Source organism: Alligator mississippiensis, chromosome 8, assembly GCF_030867095.1.
Source record: "Alligator mississippiensis isolate rAllMis1 chromosome 8, rAllMis1, whole genome shotgun sequence".
Taxonomy (NCBI): domain Eukaryota; kingdom Metazoa; phylum Chordata; order Crocodylia; family Alligatoridae; genus Alligator; species Alligator mississippiensis.
The window spans coordinates 91,328-109,702 of NC_081831.1; the positions used below are offsets into that span (position 1 = coordinate 91,328).

Here is an 18,375-nt window from a genome sequence, read left to right on the forward strand (position 1 = left end):
ATACATACACACAGACACACATACACACAGATAGACTTATGTAGCTGGAGAGATTCAGAGCTCGAGATATTGAGAGAGGTAGATATATAGGAATGTAGATATAGGAACCTGCACTTCTACAGAACTTCAGATATTTAGACCTGGAGATATTAAGAGATACAGAGATTCAGAGCTGGAGAGATACGGAGAGATGTATGGGGGCGGCGCGAAGGCGATTCCCCGCGCTCTCGGGGTGCGCGGCAGGCCGCTCCCGTCTCCGTTACCTGCACCTCTTCCCGCGCAGAGGGAGCCCCGGCCGCAGCGATGCCGGGCACCGAAAGCGACGGCCCTTATTTCAGAGAGAGACAGACAGTAGCAGGGTTTCTTATGGCCTGTGCTCTCCCCGCACGGCGCACGCACATGGACACGCACCGCGCTACCGGACCCCTCTCCACGCACCGCCCGCACCACGAAGGACACTGCCGCTGCCGCTGCCGCCCGCCCGCTCGCGGACGTTTCCTGTCGCACGGCGCGGAGCCCAGGGCCGCGGGCAGAGCGCTCCGGGGCGCGGCGGCCCGAGCCCGGCACAGGGCGAGGGGAGCCGTGCCTGTCCCGCTGCAGGCGCAGCCCGCCGAGCCCCGCTCCGCCCCGCTCCGCTGCGGCCGCCCTGGACCTGCGTCCCTGAGCCAGGGCCCGTGCCACTGCCTCCGACCCGCCCCGTGCCCGCAGCGCAGAGGGGCCGCGGCCGCCGCTGCCCCGCCCCCGCAGCCAAGCCGGTGAAGGGGGCCGCTGAGGACCGGAGCCGGACCAGTCAGGGCACAGAAGCCTGCACGCTCCCCTTGCAACCGCCCACATCCCGCGCCACCGCAGCCAGGCCGGGGCCTCTTCCCGCTGTAGTGCTCCCCCGCCACGCCACAGCCTGCCCCTGTGACGGTCCAGGCCCCCCGGCGCGGAGGAGAGGCATCTTCTCTTTGGGCTTCGGCTTAAGATGCTCAAATGCTAGGTGGGTGTATCTCAGCCGACAGGGGGAGAGTTGTACCTTATACGCTACGTTGATCAAAAGCCCCTACTTAGTCAAGTAGGTGGCGGGGTTGGTTTAATGGTTAAAAGATATCCATGCCCTCCCTCCAGCCCAAGGGCCTGGGACATGTGCTGACTGTCACTGACTTAACATTTCCCTAATACTTAAAGTAATACATTTAAAAATGTAATTTATTTTTTCAACTAAAAAGGGATTTTAAAACTTATATGAAATAGGTTTGGCTCCCCCCGAACTCAGCAGCCCCTCAGGGATGACTTAGGTAGAGATGGCTGAAAGCTTACGGCCATCACGTTAAGCAGCCACAGGGGACGGTAGCTGGACTTAACTCACGAAAACCCAGAGACGCCAGGGGATCCACACACTCGGTCTCCTTCTTGCAAGGCAACAAGTGCATCGTCCCGCTGCCGTGACCCAGCCCGCTAGAGAAACAGCACCCACACCACGCCATCAGAAATAGCAAGACTTGTACTAAAGGCACAGAGAAGGTGGTCTGAAATACCTCAGCTGGAAACACACGAACAAGCTCACAAGTTTCCTGAGCATTTTATTTTTATTGGGACGTTTTTCTTTTGAGAAAAGGGGCAGTTGAACTTCAACAGATTATACCCAAGCACCGCACAGTTACTGTGCCTCATTTTTTAGTCCTTCAAATAAATCGAGACTGATTTTCCTACAGCGCATTGACAATTGTAAAGCAATGACTGGGAACCACCTTAGAGTCTTTTACCATTTGTAAATCCAACAGGAAATATTTGCATTGAGCAAGTAAGAACACACATCAGATCGGCAGACAGAATGAAAAAGTTTATTCCTTCAGCCAGATCTCAGTAGGAAAGGAAAAGGACCAAATCTTCTCCGTGTAGAAGAGCACCAGCCACAAGGTAGACAGTTTTTAGACCATTTATTGTTGACTGTGCACATCTTAGGCCCACCTGCTTCCTACTGGTTTGACATGGACCATGCCAACTACCTTGAGGATCATTTGGACAGAGGACAAAATCTTCGTCCCCGTGGAGCTGGAGATTAACACTTTCAAACACCCACAGAGCCTTAATTTACAGACGCAAACAAATTGCACCATAAACAGCCTCAAATTGGCCCTGCAAGCTACAGCCTAAGCAAGCTACAGCCAAGCCACAAACAGAACCGAGCACAAACCTGTGTTCCTACACTAACACCGAGAACCGCTCAACAACCCAACCAAGAACGCCCTACACGCTGCCTTCAGTCACACCTATTCTGATCCACCGCTTCACTGGCAAAGCCAAACCGCCTGCAAAACCCGTGACAGCTGCATATCAATACATACAACTAGCACAACGCCTCAGCCTCCTTGCACACAACCTGCAAAACCCTTGACTGCTGCATATCGATATGCCCGACTAGCACAAAGCCTCAACCTCCCTGCACACAATCGGGGCCAACCCAAGACTGAATGCACGGTGCAACTTGAAGCGTGTGGCTGCTTGCTCCTCCTGGGGGTGTGAAAGTGTAGATGCACTCAACAGCCTCCATCTCTCCTTCTCTGAGCAGACATTAAACATTCCCCTTCCTCCTGCCCACCCCGACCCACACTTCTTGTTCCCGAGCTTGCTTCTGCTGGTTCCGTTCCTTCTTCTCCAGCTGCCCTTCGGGGACCTGCAAGAGTACACAAAACAGAAGTGGGGTCAGCTAGCAATGAATTGCACACCCCTGTAGAAGACTGTAGCTCTCAGTGCCCATTGTACACTCAAGCTTGATGTCGTTTAAAACCAAGGGGGATGTGACATACCTCCTGTTAAGTAAATGACAAATACCCCCAGTCTTTACAGAAACTCTCTTACTTTTGCCTCCGGGTTGCCTGGCATGGTTTTCTGCCCCGGTTATCAGTTAACTGCTATTAGTTTGCCGTCTTCTCTGCTTCCCCTCATGGGGGCAGAAAGAAGGAGCGAAATGGGATGTAAGTCAGCACGGTGGAAGATGCGTCTGCAGAACCCAACTTCTCCCCCTCTTTTACCCTTACCTGGACCTGCGGCCGCTGTCCTCTGTCCGCGGAGATGGGGGAGGCAGACATCCGGGCCAGCCAGAAGCTGCGTGCGAAGGCCAGGGCTCTGGACAGAACTGCTAGGGCGGCACCAGGAACGGTGACCGCCAACACCAGAAACCCTGCTTACAGGGCGGTGCTCCCGGCACACAGCTGGCTGCTGGGGCATGAAGCCCAGAGAAAACCTGAAAAGACCTAAATGCCAGCTGACAGGTACCTCAGGCAGTCTTGACCAGGGGTCAAAATTGCCCCATTCCTGGAGGACATAAGGGCCACAACTTCAGCCTCGTGTCACTAAAGCCACAGAGCCCAAAGGACTAAACAAAGCCTCCTCCTCCCCCAGGGTCAGAGCGGGTGGGGGGTGCAGCCCTGTTGACAGGGTGCGGGGAGAGGCCCTCTCAACAGTGCCAGGAGCAGCAGAACAGAGGAGCAGAGACCTGGACCCGAGTTACAGGGAGGTCACGATGCCTCGGGGTGCCAGCGCACTGCAACCTTCCCTGTAGCCCGTGGGTATCATCTCTGGCCAACCTCACCCACTGGAACAAAACCCAGAAAATCAAGGGGACCTGGACCCTGCTTACAGGCTGCAGGCCGGGGCCAGGGGCGCAGGAGAACGGCTGGCCAAGTGCCAGGGCACTTGTCTCCAGGGCCTCGGGTATGGGATACAGAGCCTGCCCCCAGGACGGATGGCAGGAAGTCTTCGTGTGAGCTACCAAGTGGGCAAAGGACCGTGCTGGCCACCCAAGAAGGGCCCAAGACCCGTACCCGGAGAGACAGGGAGGTCACTGGGGGGGTGGCCTAATGCTCCCCGAAGCCAGAAGTCACAGAAATCTATGCCGGTGCTTAACCCCCTAGGTACAGAGGTGGAAGAATAAGGCTATGTGGACACATCTCGCCCCTTTCCAGCACTGGGAAGAAAATAAAGTACGCTGCAGCGATTTTAACAACAAAAAGAAAATAACAAACGCTTTCATTCCCAGGCGCTCCTCTCTCTCGCTCGCCACACTCTGACAAGGAAGAGTGTTCCCAGGCCGGAAAGCAGCTCCGTGCTGCAAACTGCTTGTCCTCGAGCCTTACCCTGCAAAATCCTCCTCCACTCCCAGGAGGCAAGACGGCTAAGACCGGCACCCTCCTTACAGGGTACGGCCCGCCTGGCCAGCCAGATCGCCCATAAGCGAGGCCTTCCTTACAGGGAGGGCCCTCAGCCAGCCGAAGGACAGAGCTGTCCCCAAAAGGCACATGGAGACCTGGACCCTGCTTACAGGGTGGTCCACAGCTCTGCAGAATCTAGCCCTCCACCAAGAGACACGGGACTTGCACCCTCGTTACAGGGCCCGGCCCGTCTGACCAGCCAGACTGCCCACAAGGTTCAAAAGGGACATGCCCAGAGCCCTGCTTACAGGGCGGGCCAACAGCCAGCAAAAGGACAGAGCTGTCCCCAAAAGCACACTGAGACCTGGACCCTCCTTACAGGGTGGTCCACAGCTCTGCAGACCCTAGCCATCCTACAGGATGCCTGGGACTCGCCCCCTCGTTACAGGGTGGCCCAGGGGTCTGGATGTGGAGTACCAGGCACAGATGCAGGATGAAGGACAGATGCCTGGACTCAGAGAACGGTGAGGAGACCACAGATTTCAACCCAGCCACGGGAAGGTCATCAGGCTCTGGGATGCGAAGAGTTTGCTGTCACTCCACGAGACCCGGCTCCTGTCTGCAAGGCCCTCCTGCTGCACAACGCGGCAGACTGCGCCGTGTCTCTCAGCCCAGCGGAAGGCGGCTATGCCCACCCTGCTTACAGGGGCACCTCTCCGGCTGGCTGGCTATGGCAGGGGACTTGGACTCCCAATTACGGGATGTCCAGCGCTACACATAGTCAAATTGCCTGTTGTTCTCACGTGTTAGGAGGCAGCACGCACCCCACGTACAGGAGGCTGCACCATTGGCAGCCAGCTGGCCTGGACCCTGATTACAGGGCGGCTGCGATGCGCAAGACCACCAACCAGATCCACGGCCTTTAGAAGAGGCGGCGGTGACACACGCCTTGCTTACAGGGTTGTCCACCTTCCACCCGACTGCTGCAGAAGTGCAACGGCTTCAAGGGCTGAGACCCATTTCTGAGTTACAGAGAGCTCGCCCAAAGGCTCACACATGCAAAAAGTGGCTAATACATGACTGAGACCTGAAAACAGGGAGATCATTCTGTCCAGAGTCCCTTCCCTTCGCACCCAGTTTTGCTGGCTTTTTGCCCGTCACGGCTTGCCTGCAGCTTGTCCTTCCGACACCTGCAAAAACAAAGAAGAAAAATCTAAGAACCCAGCTCCCACAACAATTCAGGGAGACACAGCCCGGGCGTAAGGCATGGAGCGAGAGACTGGGACAGGAAGATGTATCGTCTCCCTGTTTGGTCCTTCCCTGTAACCCCCGTTGATCCATCTTCTGTTTGACAGAGAGAGAAGCAGAAATCTCTTTGTTCAGCTTCCAAAGACTGGGTCAGTAGGAAATGGAAAGCCATGGGCCACGAGCCTACAGACCCAACTTGTGCCATGGCACAAGACAGCAGCACAAGGCACCTGGAATCCTACTGACAGGACGGCGCCCCCCCACCCCAATCACTGGCTTCTGTGGCACAAAGTCAACCGAACAACGGTTGCTCAGGTGGTGCAGTTCAAGAAAGCAAGCAGCCGCACACCTGGAGGACAACAGGCACAAACTACAGCTTTCCTGACAGAGAAGTCAGAGCCCTCAAAGGACCCAATAAAGGTTCCAAAGCTCCGTGCTCAGCTGGGGGATGTAACGCAAGCCCAGATAACAGCAGCGAGCGGGCGAGGAAGCATCTGCTCACCTGCAGCTGGAACAGACTTGAACCCGAGTGACAGCACGCTCACTACGTCCACTGTCCTAAAGAGCTCCCCGTCTTGGAAAGGGAAGGGGGAGAGGACATACCTCTGGTTTACGGGATCCTCGCTACTCCACCGAAAACTTATCCACACATGACCACATCAGGAGCTAGGACACAAATCCTGCTTAGAAGGAAGTGCCAGCGATCCAGCCATCTGAGGCCCACTGATCCCAAGGTCTACAGCTTGGTGATGGAACCAAAAAACATTTTAAAAAGTCACCACATCAAAACTCCCTTACCTTTGCTGGGCTGGCATGGTTTTCTTCCCTCCTTGTAGGTGGATTCCTGCTGGTCTGCCACTTTCTCTGCTTGGGCCTGTAATAAACAGAGACGGAGACCGCATTTAACTCACCACCTCGGAGAATGGGTCTGTGGGCCGCAACTTGTCTCCCTCTCTTACCTGGACCTGCGGCCGCTGTCCTCTGTCCGCGGAGATGGGGGAGGCAGACATCCGGGCCAGCCAGAAGCTGCGTGCGAAGGCCAGGGCTCTGGACAGAACTGCTAGGGCGGCACCAGGAACGGTGACCGCCAACACCAGAAACCCTGCTTACAGGGCGGCGCTCCCGGCACACAGCTGGCTGCTGGGGCATGAAGCCCAGAGAAAACCTGAAAAAACCTAAATGCCAGCTGACAGGTACCTCAGGCGGTCTTGACCAGGGGTCAAAATTGCCCCATTCCTGGAGGACATAAGGGCCACAACTTCAGCCTCGTGTCACTAAAGCCACAGAGCCCAAAGGACTAAACAAAGCCTCCTCCCCCAGGGTCAGAGCGGGTGGGGGGCGCAGCCCTGTTTACAGGGCGCGGGGAGAGGCCCTCTCAACAGTGCCAGGAGCAGCAGAACAGAGAAGCAGAGACCTGGACCCGAGTTACAGGGAGGTCACGATGCCTCGGGGTGCCAGTGCACTGCAACCTTCCCTGTAGCCCGTGGGTATCGTCTCTGGCCAACCTCACCCACTGGAACAAGACCCAGAAAATCAAGGGGACCTGGACCCTGCTTACAGGCTGCAGGCCGGGGCCAGGGGCGCAGGAGGACGGCTGGCCAAGTGCCAGGGCACTTGTCTCCAGGGACTCGGGTATGGGATACAGAGCCTGCCCCCAGGACGGATGGCAGGAAGTCTTCGTGTGAGCTACCAAGTGGGCAAAGGACCGTGCTGGCCACCCAAGAGGGGCCCAAGACCCGTACCCTGAGAGACAGGGAGGTCACTGGGGGGGGGTGGCCTAATGCTCCCCGAAGCCAGAAGTCACAGAAATCTATGCCGGTGCTTAACCCCCTAGGTACAGAGGTGGAAGAATAAGGCTATGTGGACACATCTCGCCCCTTTCCAGCACTGGGAAGAAAATAAAGTACGCTGCAGCGATTTTAACAACAAAAAGAAAATAACAAACGCTTTCATTCCCAGGCGCTCCTCTCTCTCGCTCGCCACACTCTGACAAGGAAGAGTGTTCCCAGGCCGGAAAGCAGCTCCGTGCTGCAAACTGCTTGTCCTCGAGCCTTACCCTGCAAAATCCTCCTCCGCTCCCAGGAGGCAAGACGGCTAAGACCGGCACCCTCCTTACAGGGTACGGCCCGCCTGGCCAGCCAGATCGCCCATAGGCGAGGCCTTCCTTACAGGGAGGGCCCTCAGCCTGCCGAAGGACAGAGCTGTCCCCAAAAGGCACGTGGAGACCTGGACCCTGCTTACAGGGTGGTCCACAGCTCTGCAGAACCTAGGCCTCCACCAAGAGACACGGGACTCGCACCCTCCTTACAGGGCCCGGCCCGTCTGGCCAGCCAGACTGCCCACAAGGTTCAAAAGGGACATGCCCAGAGCCCTGCTTACAGGGCGGGCCAACAGCCAGCCAAAGGACAGAGCTGTCCCCAAAAGCACACTGAGACCTGGACCTTGCTTACAGGGTGGTCCACAGCTCTGCAGACCCTGGCCGTCCTACAGGATGCCTGGGACTCGCCCCCTCGTTACAGGGTGGCCCAGGGGTCTGGATGTGGAGTACCAGGCACAGATGCAGGATGAAGGACAGATGCCTGGACTCAGAGAACGGTGAGGAGACCACAGATTTCAACCCAGCCACGGGAAGGTCATCAGGCTCTGGGATGCGAAGAGTTTGCTGTCACTCCACGAGACCCGGCTCCTGTCTGCAAGGCCCTCCTGCTGCACAACGCGGCAGACTGCGCCGTGTCTCTCAGCCCAGCGGAAGGCGGCTATGCCCACCCTGCTTACAGGGGCACCTCTCCGGCTGGCTGGCTATGGCAGGGGACTTGGACTCCCAATTACAGGAAGTCCAGCGCTACACATGGTCAAATTGCCTGTTGTTCTCACGTGTTAGGAGGCAGCACGCACCCCGCTTACAGGAGGCTGCACCATTGGCAGCCAGCCGGCCCGGACCCCGATTACAGGGCGGCTGCGACGCGCAAGACCACCAACCAGATCCACGGCCTTGAGAAGAGGCGGCGGCGACACACGCCTTGCTTACAGGGTTGTCCACCTTCCACCCGACTGCTGCAGAAGTGCAACGGCTTCAAGGGCTGAGACCCATTTCTGAGTTACAGAGAGCTCGCCCAAAGGCTCACACATGCAAAAAGTGGCTAATACATGACTGAGACCTGAAAACAGGGAGATCATTCTGTCCAGAGTCCCTTCCCTTCGCACCCCGTTTTGCTGGCTTTTTGCCCGTCACGGCTTGCCTGCGGCTTCTCCTTCCGACACCTGCAAAAACAAAGAAGAAAAATCTAAGCACCCAGCTCCCACAAAAATTCAGGGAGACACAGCCCGGGCGTAAGGCATGGAGCGAGAGACTGGGACAGGAAGATGTAACGTCTCCCTGTTTGGTCCTTCCCTGTAAGCCCCGTTGATCCATCTTCTGTTTGACAGAGAGAGAAGCAGAAATCTCTTTGTTCAGCTTCCAAACACTGGGTCAGTAGGAAATGGAAAGCCATGGGCCACGAGCCTACAGACCCAACTTGTGCCATGGCACAAGACAGCAGCACAAGGCACCTGGAATCCTACTGACAGGACAGCGCCCCACCACCCCAATCGCTGGCTTCTGTGGCAGAAAGTCAACCGAACAACGGTTGCTCAGGTGGTGCAGTTCAAGAAAGCAAGCAGCCGCACACCTGGAGGACAACGGGCACAAACTACAGCTTTCCTGACAGAGAAGTCAGAGCCCTCAAAGGACCCAATAAAGGTTCCAAAGCTCCGTGCTCAGCTGGGGGATGTAACGCAAGCCCAGATAACAGCAGCGAGCGGGCGAGGAAGCATCTGCTCACCTGCAGCTGGAACAGACTTGAACCCGAGTGACAGCACGCTCACAACGTCCACTGTCCTAAAGAGCTCCCCGTCTTGGAAAGGGAAGGGGGAGAGGACATGCCTCTGGTTTACGGGATCCTCGCTACTCCACCGAAAACTTATCCACACATGACCACATCAGGAGCTAGGACACAAATCCTGCTTAGAAGGAAGTGCCAGCGATCCAGCCGTCTGAGGCCCACTGATCCCAAGGTCTACAGCTTGGTGATGGAACCAAAAAACATTTTGAAAAGTCACCACATCAAAACTCCCTTACCTTTGCTGGGCTGGCATGGTTTTCTTCCCTCCTTGTAGGTGGATTGCTGCTGGTCTGCCATTTTCTCTGCTTGGGCCTGTAATAAACAGAGACGGAGACCGCATTTAACTCGCCACCTCGGAGAATGGGTCTGTGGGCCGCAACTTGTCTCCCTCTCTTACCTGGACCTGCGGCCGCTGTCCTCTGTCTGCGGAGATGGGGGAGGCAGACATCCGGGCCAGCCAGAAACTGCGTGCGAAGGCCAGGACTCTGGACAGAACTGCTAGGGCGGCACCATGAGCGGTGACCGCCAACACCAGAAACCCTGCTTACAGGGCGGCGCTCCCGGCACACAGCTGGCTGCTGGGGCATGAAGCCCAGAGAAAACCTGCAAAGACCTGAATGCCAGCTGACAGGTACCTCAGGCGGTCTTGACCAGGGGTCAAAATTGCCCCATTCCTGGAGGACGTAAGGGCCACAACTTCAGCCTCGTGTCACTGAAGCCACAGAGCCCAAAGGACTAAACAAAGCCTCCTCCTCCCCCAGGGTCAGAGCGGGTGGGGGGCGCAGCCCTGTTTACAGGGCGCGGGGAGAGGCCCTCTCAACAGTGCCAGGAGCAGCAGAACAGAGGAGCAGAGACCTGGATCTGAGTTACAGGGAGGTCACGATGCCTCGGGGTGCCAGCGCACTGCAACCTTCCCTGTAGCCCGTGGGTATCGTCTCTGGCCAACCTCACCCACTGGAACAAGACCCAGAAAATCAAGGGGACCTGGACCCTGCTTACAGGCTGCAGGCCGGGGCCAGGGGCGCAAGAGAACGGCTGGCCAAGTGCCAGGGCACTTGTCTCCAGGGACTCGGGTACGGGATACAGAGCCTGCCCCCAGGACGGATGGCAGGAAGTCTTCGTGTGAGCTACCAAGTGGGCAAAGGACCGTGCTGGCCACCCAAGAGGGGCCCAAGACCCGTACCCTGAGAGACAGGGAGGTCACTGGGGGGGGGTGGCCTAATGCTCCCCGAAGCCAGAAGTCACAGAAATCTATGCCGGTGCTTAACCCCCTAGGTACAGAGGTGGAAGAATAAGGCTATGTGGACACATCTCGCCCCTTTCCAGCACTGGGAAGAAAATAAAGTACGCTGCAGCGATTTTAACAACAAAAAGAAAATAACAAACGTTTTCATTCCCAGGCGCTCCTCTCTCTCGCTCGCCACACTCTGACAAGGAAGAGTGTTCCCAGGCCGGAAAGCAGCTCCGTGCTGCAAACTGCTTGTCCTCGAGCCTTACCCTGCAAAATCCTCCTCCGCTCCCAGGAGGCAAGACGGCTAAGACCGGCACCCTCCTTACAGGGTACGGCCCGCCTGGCCAGCCAGATCGCCCATAGGCGAGGCCTTCCTTACAGGGAGGGCCCTCAGCCTGCCGAAGGACAGAGCTGTCCCCAAAAGGCACATGGAGACCTGGACCCTGCTTACAGGGTGGTCCACGGCTCTGCAGAACTTAGCCCTCCACCAAGAGACACGGGACTCGCACCCTCCTTACAGGGCCCGGCCCGTCTGGCCAGCCAGACTGCCCACAAGGTTCAAAAGGGACATGCCCAGAGCCCTGCTTACAGGGCGGGCCCTCAGGCTAGCCAAAGGAAAGATCTCTCACCAAAGGCACATGGATGCCCAGACCCTGCTTACATGGTGGTCCACTGCTTTGCATGACCTAGTCCTCCACCAAGAGACGCGGGACTCACACCCTCGTTACAGGGCAGTCCAGGGGTCCGGACATGGAGTACCAGGCACTGATGCAGGACAAGGGACAGATGCCTGGACACAGGGAAAGGTGGAGGAGGCCACAGGCTTCAACCCAGCCACGGGAAGGTCATCAGGCTCCGGGGTCTAAAAAGTTTGCTGTCACCAACGAGACCCGGCTCCTGTCTGCAAGGCTGTCCTGCTGCACAATGCGGCAGGCTGCTCCGTCTCTCTCCAGCCAGCGGTAGGTGGCTACGCCCACCCTGCTTACAGGGGCACCTCTCCCAACTGGCTAGCAATAGCAATGGACTTGGACTCCCAATTACGGGATGTCCAGCGCTACACACGTTCATATCGCCTGTCCTCGCATGTTAGGAGGCAGCACTCACCCTGCTTATAGGAGGCTGCAGCATTGGCAGTCATGTTTGGCAGCTGGCCTGCACCCCGATTACAGGGCGGCTGCTCCGCACAAGACCACCAGCCAGATCCATGGATTTACAAACGAGGTAGCGGTGACACACACCTTGCTTACAGGGTTGTCCACCTTCCACCTGACTGCTACAGAAGTGTAACAGCTTCAAGGGCAGAGATCCATCTCTGAGTTACAGAGAGCTCGCCCAAAGGCTCACGCAGCCAAAATTTGGCTAAGACATGACTGAGACCTAAAGGCAGGGAGGTCACTCTGTCCAGAGTCCCTTTCCTTCTCACCCTGTTTCTATGCCTGGCTTTTCTCCTACCTCGCCTCTTCCCCGCTGCTTCTCCTTCTGGTTCTCCCGAGGCCTGCAAGAACAGAGACCGACACCGGCTGTAAGCGAACAGAGCCAGAGTACACATCCAGCAGCTTGAACTTCTAATACACTTACCATCCTCCGGAAACCTGCAACTTTCCCCGTAACCCATGGGCAATGCCTCTGGCCAACCTCACAGCGTAGCCTCAGATGAGCAGTAATAAAGCCAGGAAACCTGGACCCCCCCTCCCAGACCAGGGACACAGGAAATCCCACCATCCCAAGCCCCCGAGGCTCATGAATCCCCGGGGTGTACCACTTAGTGGTGGAGCCCAAGGAGCAGACACTTTCTGTGTCAAAATTCTCTTACCTGTGCCTCCTGTTAGGCTGGCCTCGTTTTCCGCCTTCCCGGTCAGCTCGCTCCGACCTATCTGCCATCTTGTCTGCTTGTCCTTCTGGGGATGACGTGCAGACCCCCAAAGGGGACCTGCTTTGCAGGATTCAGGGCTGCAGCCTCAGGTGGCCAGGCCAGTCTCCAACACTCGACTCCCGGAGAGCCAAGTCAAGCGACATCTGCCACCAATCCCTTTCAGCAAGGGATTCAGCATCCTGGGTGGCCAGCCCGGAGGCCCTCAGCACGCAGTGGTTGCAAGGGAACCACTGCAGAAATGAAAGGGGGCAGCGGGCGGGGAAACTTGGATGTGAAAGAACAGGACAGGAGAGAAGAGAAACAGCGCAGAGGGGGAGCAGGAACTTGGAGGTGAAAGGCACCAGGCACCAAGAAGGTGCCTGGCAGATCAATTTTATTTGTCCATTAAATAGCAGGCCAGCTCACACCTGCTTTTGTGTTGTCTTCTCTGCTGGTTGTCTTTGGCGGCACCCCATGTGCTCGTGCTTCCCCATGGGATGGCCTTGAGAGGGCACAAGAACCTCAAGTGACCACCAGTGCTTGACCGCCCACAGAGCTAGGCAGCACCACACCGTAGCTCGGGCTTGGGGGTGTGAAAAGGCTGTCAGTGCTTGACCCGTTTGCAAGCAGGGCAGCACCACACCGCAGCTCGGCAAGATGACCCCGAGAGCAGACAGCGGCGACCTCCAGGCCTTTGCCCACTGCAGCCCCAAGTGACGCCTTAAGGAGGGGCCGCGGGCCAAGCCCTAGGGACCTGGCCCGCGGCCCCCCCCGAAAGGCCTTAAGTGAGAACTACAGGGGTTCAGACCAGACCCGCTGCCAACCCGAACGGTAACTTAAGGGAGGACAGCGGGGGCCTACGGACCTGGCCGCTGCCCCCTGCAAATGACACCATCAGGGAGGACTGCGGGGGCCCTCCGGCCCTCCCCGCTGCGGACCCCAGTGACGTCTTAAGGGAGGACCGCGGGCAGAGACAAACCGCCCCTGCCCACCGCTCCCCCAAATGATGCCTCAAGGGGGCAGCGGAGCTGGCTACGGACCTGAGCCTCCGCCCCCCGAATGACAGCCTTAAGGGAAAGCTGCGGCCGAGGCCGGGGACCTCGCCCACTGCCCCCCAAATGGCGTCTTAAGGGAAGGAACGGAAACCTGCAAGCCCAGCCGCTGCCCACCCCGCGGGTCACCGGTGCTTGACAAGAACTACGAGCCACGCAGCACCCACGTGGCTCGGGACGTCGCTCCCCACAGCCTGACACACCCCCGGGCCTGCAGAGGGGCCGTAGGTCCCCAACTGCAGCCCCCCCCCACGTCCCCCCAACGCTCCGGCACAGAGGGTGCAAGGAGCTCTAGGGCTGGGCCTCACCTCCCCGGGGCGCCGCCTCTTCAGGGCTCTTCTGGGGTTACCGCTCCCCCCCGCTGGCCAGCTCTACCAGCTCTTCTCCGCCCTTCTCCTCCTGCCGCGACAGGGCAGGCGCCGCTGCCTCTTCAGGGCGCTTCCGGGGTTACCGCTCCCCCCCGCTGGCCAGCTCTACCAGCTCTTCTCAGCCCCGCTCCCCTGCCGCGGCAGGGACCCGCCGCTCCCGCCTCTTCAGGGCGCTTCTGGGGTTACTGCTCCCCCCCGCTGGCCAGCTCTACCAGCTCTTCTCTGCCCGCCGCCGTCGTCCGCGCGCGCGGCACGCGGCCTTTTATCGCTGCTGGAGGCCCCGCCCCCGATGGCGGACCAATAGGAAAGCTCGGGGGGGTCACTTCCCCCCTCAGCGCCACTTTGCCACCTTGTCTCTAAGGCAGGGCGCGCAAGCCTTCCTCCTGCCGTCTCCTGATTGGCGGGGAGGGAAACGCCTCCGCCAATCGGCGGGCGCCATCCGGCTCAAGCCTCCCAGCGCGCCGCCACGTGCGCCGTTCGGCGGGGACAGGCCTCGTGCCGGGCCCCTCGGGCGTGGGGGCAGGGCGACACCCGCGCGGGGCCTTGTCCCTGCAACAGGGCGGGCGGGAGGAGCAGGCGAGACGAGCCCTCGTGCGGGCGGGATGGGTCGTGTGGAGACAGCAGGGCGTGGACTAGATGACCGCGCGCGAGACCCCTGCCCTTCAGCCCACCCCGGGAATGACGCGGGAGCGGGCTGAGGAAAGGACCGGGCTGTCCCCGAGGCGCTGGGATCTAGTCACGTTCCCGCCAACCGCCCGGCCTGGCCCCGCCCCTTCTCCTCAGCGCCGAGGGTGCGCGGGCGGGAAACGCAGCCTGAGCCCCCCCCCCCGCGGCGCCATGTTACCAGCGCCCGCTCCCCCCGCACCGCCACACTCCTTCCTCCACACCGCCTCCCCCCGCTCCGGCCAGGGCCGGGCACACCACACCCAGCACCCGACCCTCACACATTTCCACACCCACTTCCTTCAGGAGCCCACAACGGCTCCACTTTCCACAGAAAAAAATCCGCTCAACATGACTGAGTCCCCGCCTCGCACACCCGGCCGCGAAAACACTGCCGACCAGCGCGCGGTGCTGCGCGTGGAAAGAAGTCGCCACCTCGCCACACGCTTTGTGTCTCACCACACCATTTTCCACAGAAGTGTCGCCATATCTCCACAGACTTGCACAGGGGGGGGGGGGAGCCATAATCCAGTTTCTCACAGAAATATCATACGTCCCCCCAAAAGTTGACAAATCACCACAAACAAATCACCACAGCGGTCCTCACAAAACCCTCGCCGCAGTCCCAGTCCCCGAAGCGTCACACCATCTTCCCACTGAGGACAGACTTTTTTGTGGGGATTTTTGTTGGTTAGAAATGGGGCAAGTTGCCAGGCCCCGGGCTTTTGTCTCCCCTCTGCCAGCAAGGGGGCAGGGAACATCTCCAGCCTCCAGCCGCGCGTCGCTGAGGGGCTGCCGTCCCCGAGACTCGTGCGAGGGGCACGCCTGTCCCGGAGCCGCGCGGCCCGCGATGGAGCCGAGGGCTGCGGAGCCAGGGCCGTTGTGAGGGGAGCCGAGCTGAAAGAGGCCTGAGGGCTCTTTTGGGGGAGAGCAGGCAGGCCGCGGGGCACAAGGAGCTGAGGGTTGGGACGGGACGGGACGGGGGGCATCGACAGAAGTGGGGGGTTTGTGCGAGGAGGGCAGGACTGGAGCAGTGCGGGCTGAGGCAGGAGTGAGGGGCACCACTGAACAAATGAGGTCCCGAGGGTTGGGAGCGAGGGACACCGGTGAGACGGGGGGGGCTGTGGGCCGCGAGTGAGGGGCGCCACTGGAAAACACGGGGGCTGAAGCACAGACGGGCACTCCTGGCTTCTCCAGAGCGCAGGCTTTGAGACCAGGCGTGCGAGCGTTTGCTGCCGAGCACTGCAACGCAGACGTCTGCTGCCGGTCAAAGCTGAGCAGGGAACAAACCCCCAACCACCGTCGCAGGCGGCATCCAAACCCGCATTGGAGCCCACGCCAGCAGGGAGCTCGCGGATGACATGCTGACCATCTCGGTGCCCTGCGAGCAGCGTGGAAGGATCTTGCCTGGTGCCCCCAGCCTCACGTTAGCAGAGGTGGTTTGCGCCTGCCCGGGGCAATTCAGAGGAGAGCGAGAGCCAACCCCGACACCGAACCCCTAACTCAAAGTGGGGAGTGGGCACCGGCTGTCGGGGCAATCAGTCATTTGTCTGTCTGCCCTGCAGGAGGCCCCACAGCTGGTGCGGGAGGGGATGAAGCTGCTGACTGAGCCCAGGGCTGGCCGGGGTAGGGGTGGCAGCTGTGCTCTCCCCGGCATCCCAGCAGATGCACCGGAGATGAGGGACATCTGCATCATGCTGCGTGGAGGGAATGTGGACCTGGGCTCCCTGGCCTGGCTCATCAGAGCTTGGGGCAAAGAAGCTGCAGGAAACGAGTGGCCTGTGGAGCCACCTACCCCAGGAAGGGGACACAGGGCCCGGGCATCTCTGCGCTGTTGCTCTTTGTACCAGGGAAGCTCCAGCTACTCGTAAACCAGAGGCCACTCAGCACAAAAGGGCCTGGCTTTTGAGGAAGCAGGGGGAGCTCTTCCCTGCAGGGCGTGCACAACCTGTAATGCCGCAGCCCTGCTCTGCCCTGTCCGTCCAAAGTAGGCCAAAGCCGGGGACGGAGCCAGAGAGCTCTGGCAGCCAGGCCCGTGCACAGCCCATGCCCACAGAGCTTGGAGACCAGCCAGCTCCCCTACAATGAGAGCCTGGGCTCCGGCAGGATAGAGCCAGCTGGGGCTCCTTCCTAACGTATCAAGAAAACAGGAGGACGCACAGGTGTCCTGGTGCAATCTGTGGGGTTTCAAACTTCCCAAGGAGAGAGCAAGCACAGCCTGCAAAGTCCAGAAGCTGCCACACCTGAGAACACAACAGCCACCTCCCAAAAATAAGCCAAGCACTAGGACCTCTGTAGGCTGCACCGTATATTTGCCACTGAAATAGATACAACGGAGGCTGCAGCAGCGTGGGAAGGCACTACGCTAACACACGCCTGCACCCAGGAGACTCCTCGGGAATCCTGGACGCGGGTTCCGAAGAGCTACTCCGTGTCCACCTCTGGCACGGGGGCAGGCTCCTCGTTTCTCACCCACGCCACCGGCTCTGGCACATACGGGTCATACGTCCACTTGGGAAAGACGCGTTTGTACAGGTTCATCAGCACCGTGTCCTGGGACTTCAGCTGTCCATCAAAGTGGCACTTCATGTGGCCATGGGTCCCTAGGCAAAGGGAGCAAGCAGGGCTATGGGCAGCTCTCCCAGGTCAGGGAGGGGTTTGCTGGGCGTGAGCGGGTCCAGCCCACACCATGGAAGGAAAGCAGAGCAACCCACCTCCAAGCTTCCCTTACCTAGTGGCTCCTCGATGTGTCCCCTGCGGCCCCATTTTGTTCTCAGCTCAACGGGCTTAAACCACAGCACATCCTCTGTAGATCGAAGACAAGATGCATGCGAGACAGGCCAGGCCGCGGGCATATGCTGCCCATCTGGCTAGCTCGAGCTGTCACCCTACAGCAGCTATGGGTACAGAGTGCACACCAGGCTTCCCGCTGCACACTGACCATGGCTGCAGCAGGGATGGGCATGTTTGAAGTGCAAAAGCCTGCCAGCAGGCAGTGGGGGGAGACTACGGGACTGCCTGGGACATGCCAACATGAGCGGGACAGACCACCCCGACCTCTAGCCCTGCAGCACAGGGTTTCAGAGGCCCAGCTGTCTGCAATCATGAACTGGACTTCCCTGTGGAAGCTGCAGGGCTCCCGGACGCACGGACTGCCCTGCCCCACCTGTGAGTACCGTACCTCTGTTAAAGAACACGTACCGCACGACTGCCGTCTTGCTGAAAATTTTGAAGGGGTGACCACTAAGCACCAGCCTCTTGATGATGAGCCTGTCTGGGTCCACCGCCAGCAAAGAGCCTGTGGCCAGGAGGTCATGCATCCCTGCCCCAGGCAGAGGTGTTAGACAATCTGCACATACATGGAGCTGGAAATATAGAGAGTTACATATATTTAGAGCTGGGGTGGAAATATATAGACAGGTAGACATATAAAGCTGGAGATATTGAGCGCTGCAGTTATTCAAAGCTGGAGCTATACAGAGTCCTGGATACAGGACTCCTCTATACAGGAGTTGAAGATATTCCGAGGTGAAGATATTAATAGCTGGAGATATTCGGAGCTGGAAATATAGATAGACGGAAATATTTAGACCTGGAGATATTCAGAGCTGGAGATATTCACAGAGGTAGATACATACAGATGTAGATATATGAAGATAGAGCTATACAGAGCTGAAGATAAACTGACCTGGACACATATATACAGGTAGATATATGAAGCTGGAGCTCTTGAAAGATGGAGATATGCAGAGAGGTAGATACATAGAGATGTAGATATGTGAAGCTGTAGATAAATACAGCTGAAGATATACCGAGCTGGATATAGATATACAATATATATATATATATATATATATATATACAAACACAATACATACACACACACACACTATATACACACACACAATATATCTATCTATCTATATAAAGACACACTCTCTCTC

At 58.4% G+C, this 18,375-nt stretch overlaps 1 protein-coding gene and 1 long non-coding RNA gene across 3 annotated transcripts; both read right to left on the reverse strand.

The window, feature by feature from the left end:
- Positions 1-1,804: 1,804 nt before the first annotated feature.
- Positions 1,805-13,603, reverse strand: LOC132252070 (uncharacterized). Its single transcript, XR_009463765.1, has 7 exons — positions 12,310-13,603; positions 9,663-11,991; positions 9,502-9,577; positions 6,344-8,645; positions 6,183-6,258; positions 3,024-5,326; positions 1,805-2,659 (listed from the first exon to the last, which is right to left on the reverse strand). It is a non-coding gene; the product is annotated as an uncharacterized LOC132252070 (long non-coding RNA).
- Positions 13,604-16,724: 3,121 nt separating this feature from the next.
- On the reverse strand, positions 16,725-17,766 carry LOC132252071 (pre-rRNA-processing protein TSR1 homolog). Of its 2 annotated transcripts, none has more exons than XM_059731880.1 (3): positions 17,613-17,766; positions 17,163-17,237; positions 16,725-17,034 (listed from the first exon to the last, which is right to left on the reverse strand). In XM_059731880.1, exons 1-3 carry the CDS (start codon positions 17,749-17,751, stop codon positions 16,856-16,858), a joined length of 393 nt encoding a protein of 130 aa, XP_059587863.1. In that variant the 5' UTR covers positions 17,752-17,766; the 3' UTR covers positions 16,725-16,855. The 2 variants fall into 2 exon arrangements, with proteins under 2 accessions (XP_059587863.1, XP_059587864.1); XM_059731881.1 differs by having other exon boundaries at positions 17,633-17,762.
- Between the last annotated feature and the right edge of the window lie 609 nt (positions 17,767-18,375).

Excerpts from the sequence above, each read along its gene's own strand:
- LOC132252071 (XM_059731880.1), bottom strand. The coding sequence starts at position 17,751 with ATGCATGACCTCCTGGCCACAGGCTCTTTGCTGGCGGTGGACCCAGAC. Across the intron at positions 17,238-17,612 it reads GTACGTGTTCTTTAACAGAG|AGGATGTGCTGTGGTTTAAG; the intron begins GTACGGTACTCA and ends TTCGATCTACAG. Across the intron at positions 17,035-17,162 it reads ACACATCGAGGAGCCACTAG|GGACCCATGGCCACATGAAG; the intron begins GTAAGGGAAGCT and ends CCCTTTGCCTAG.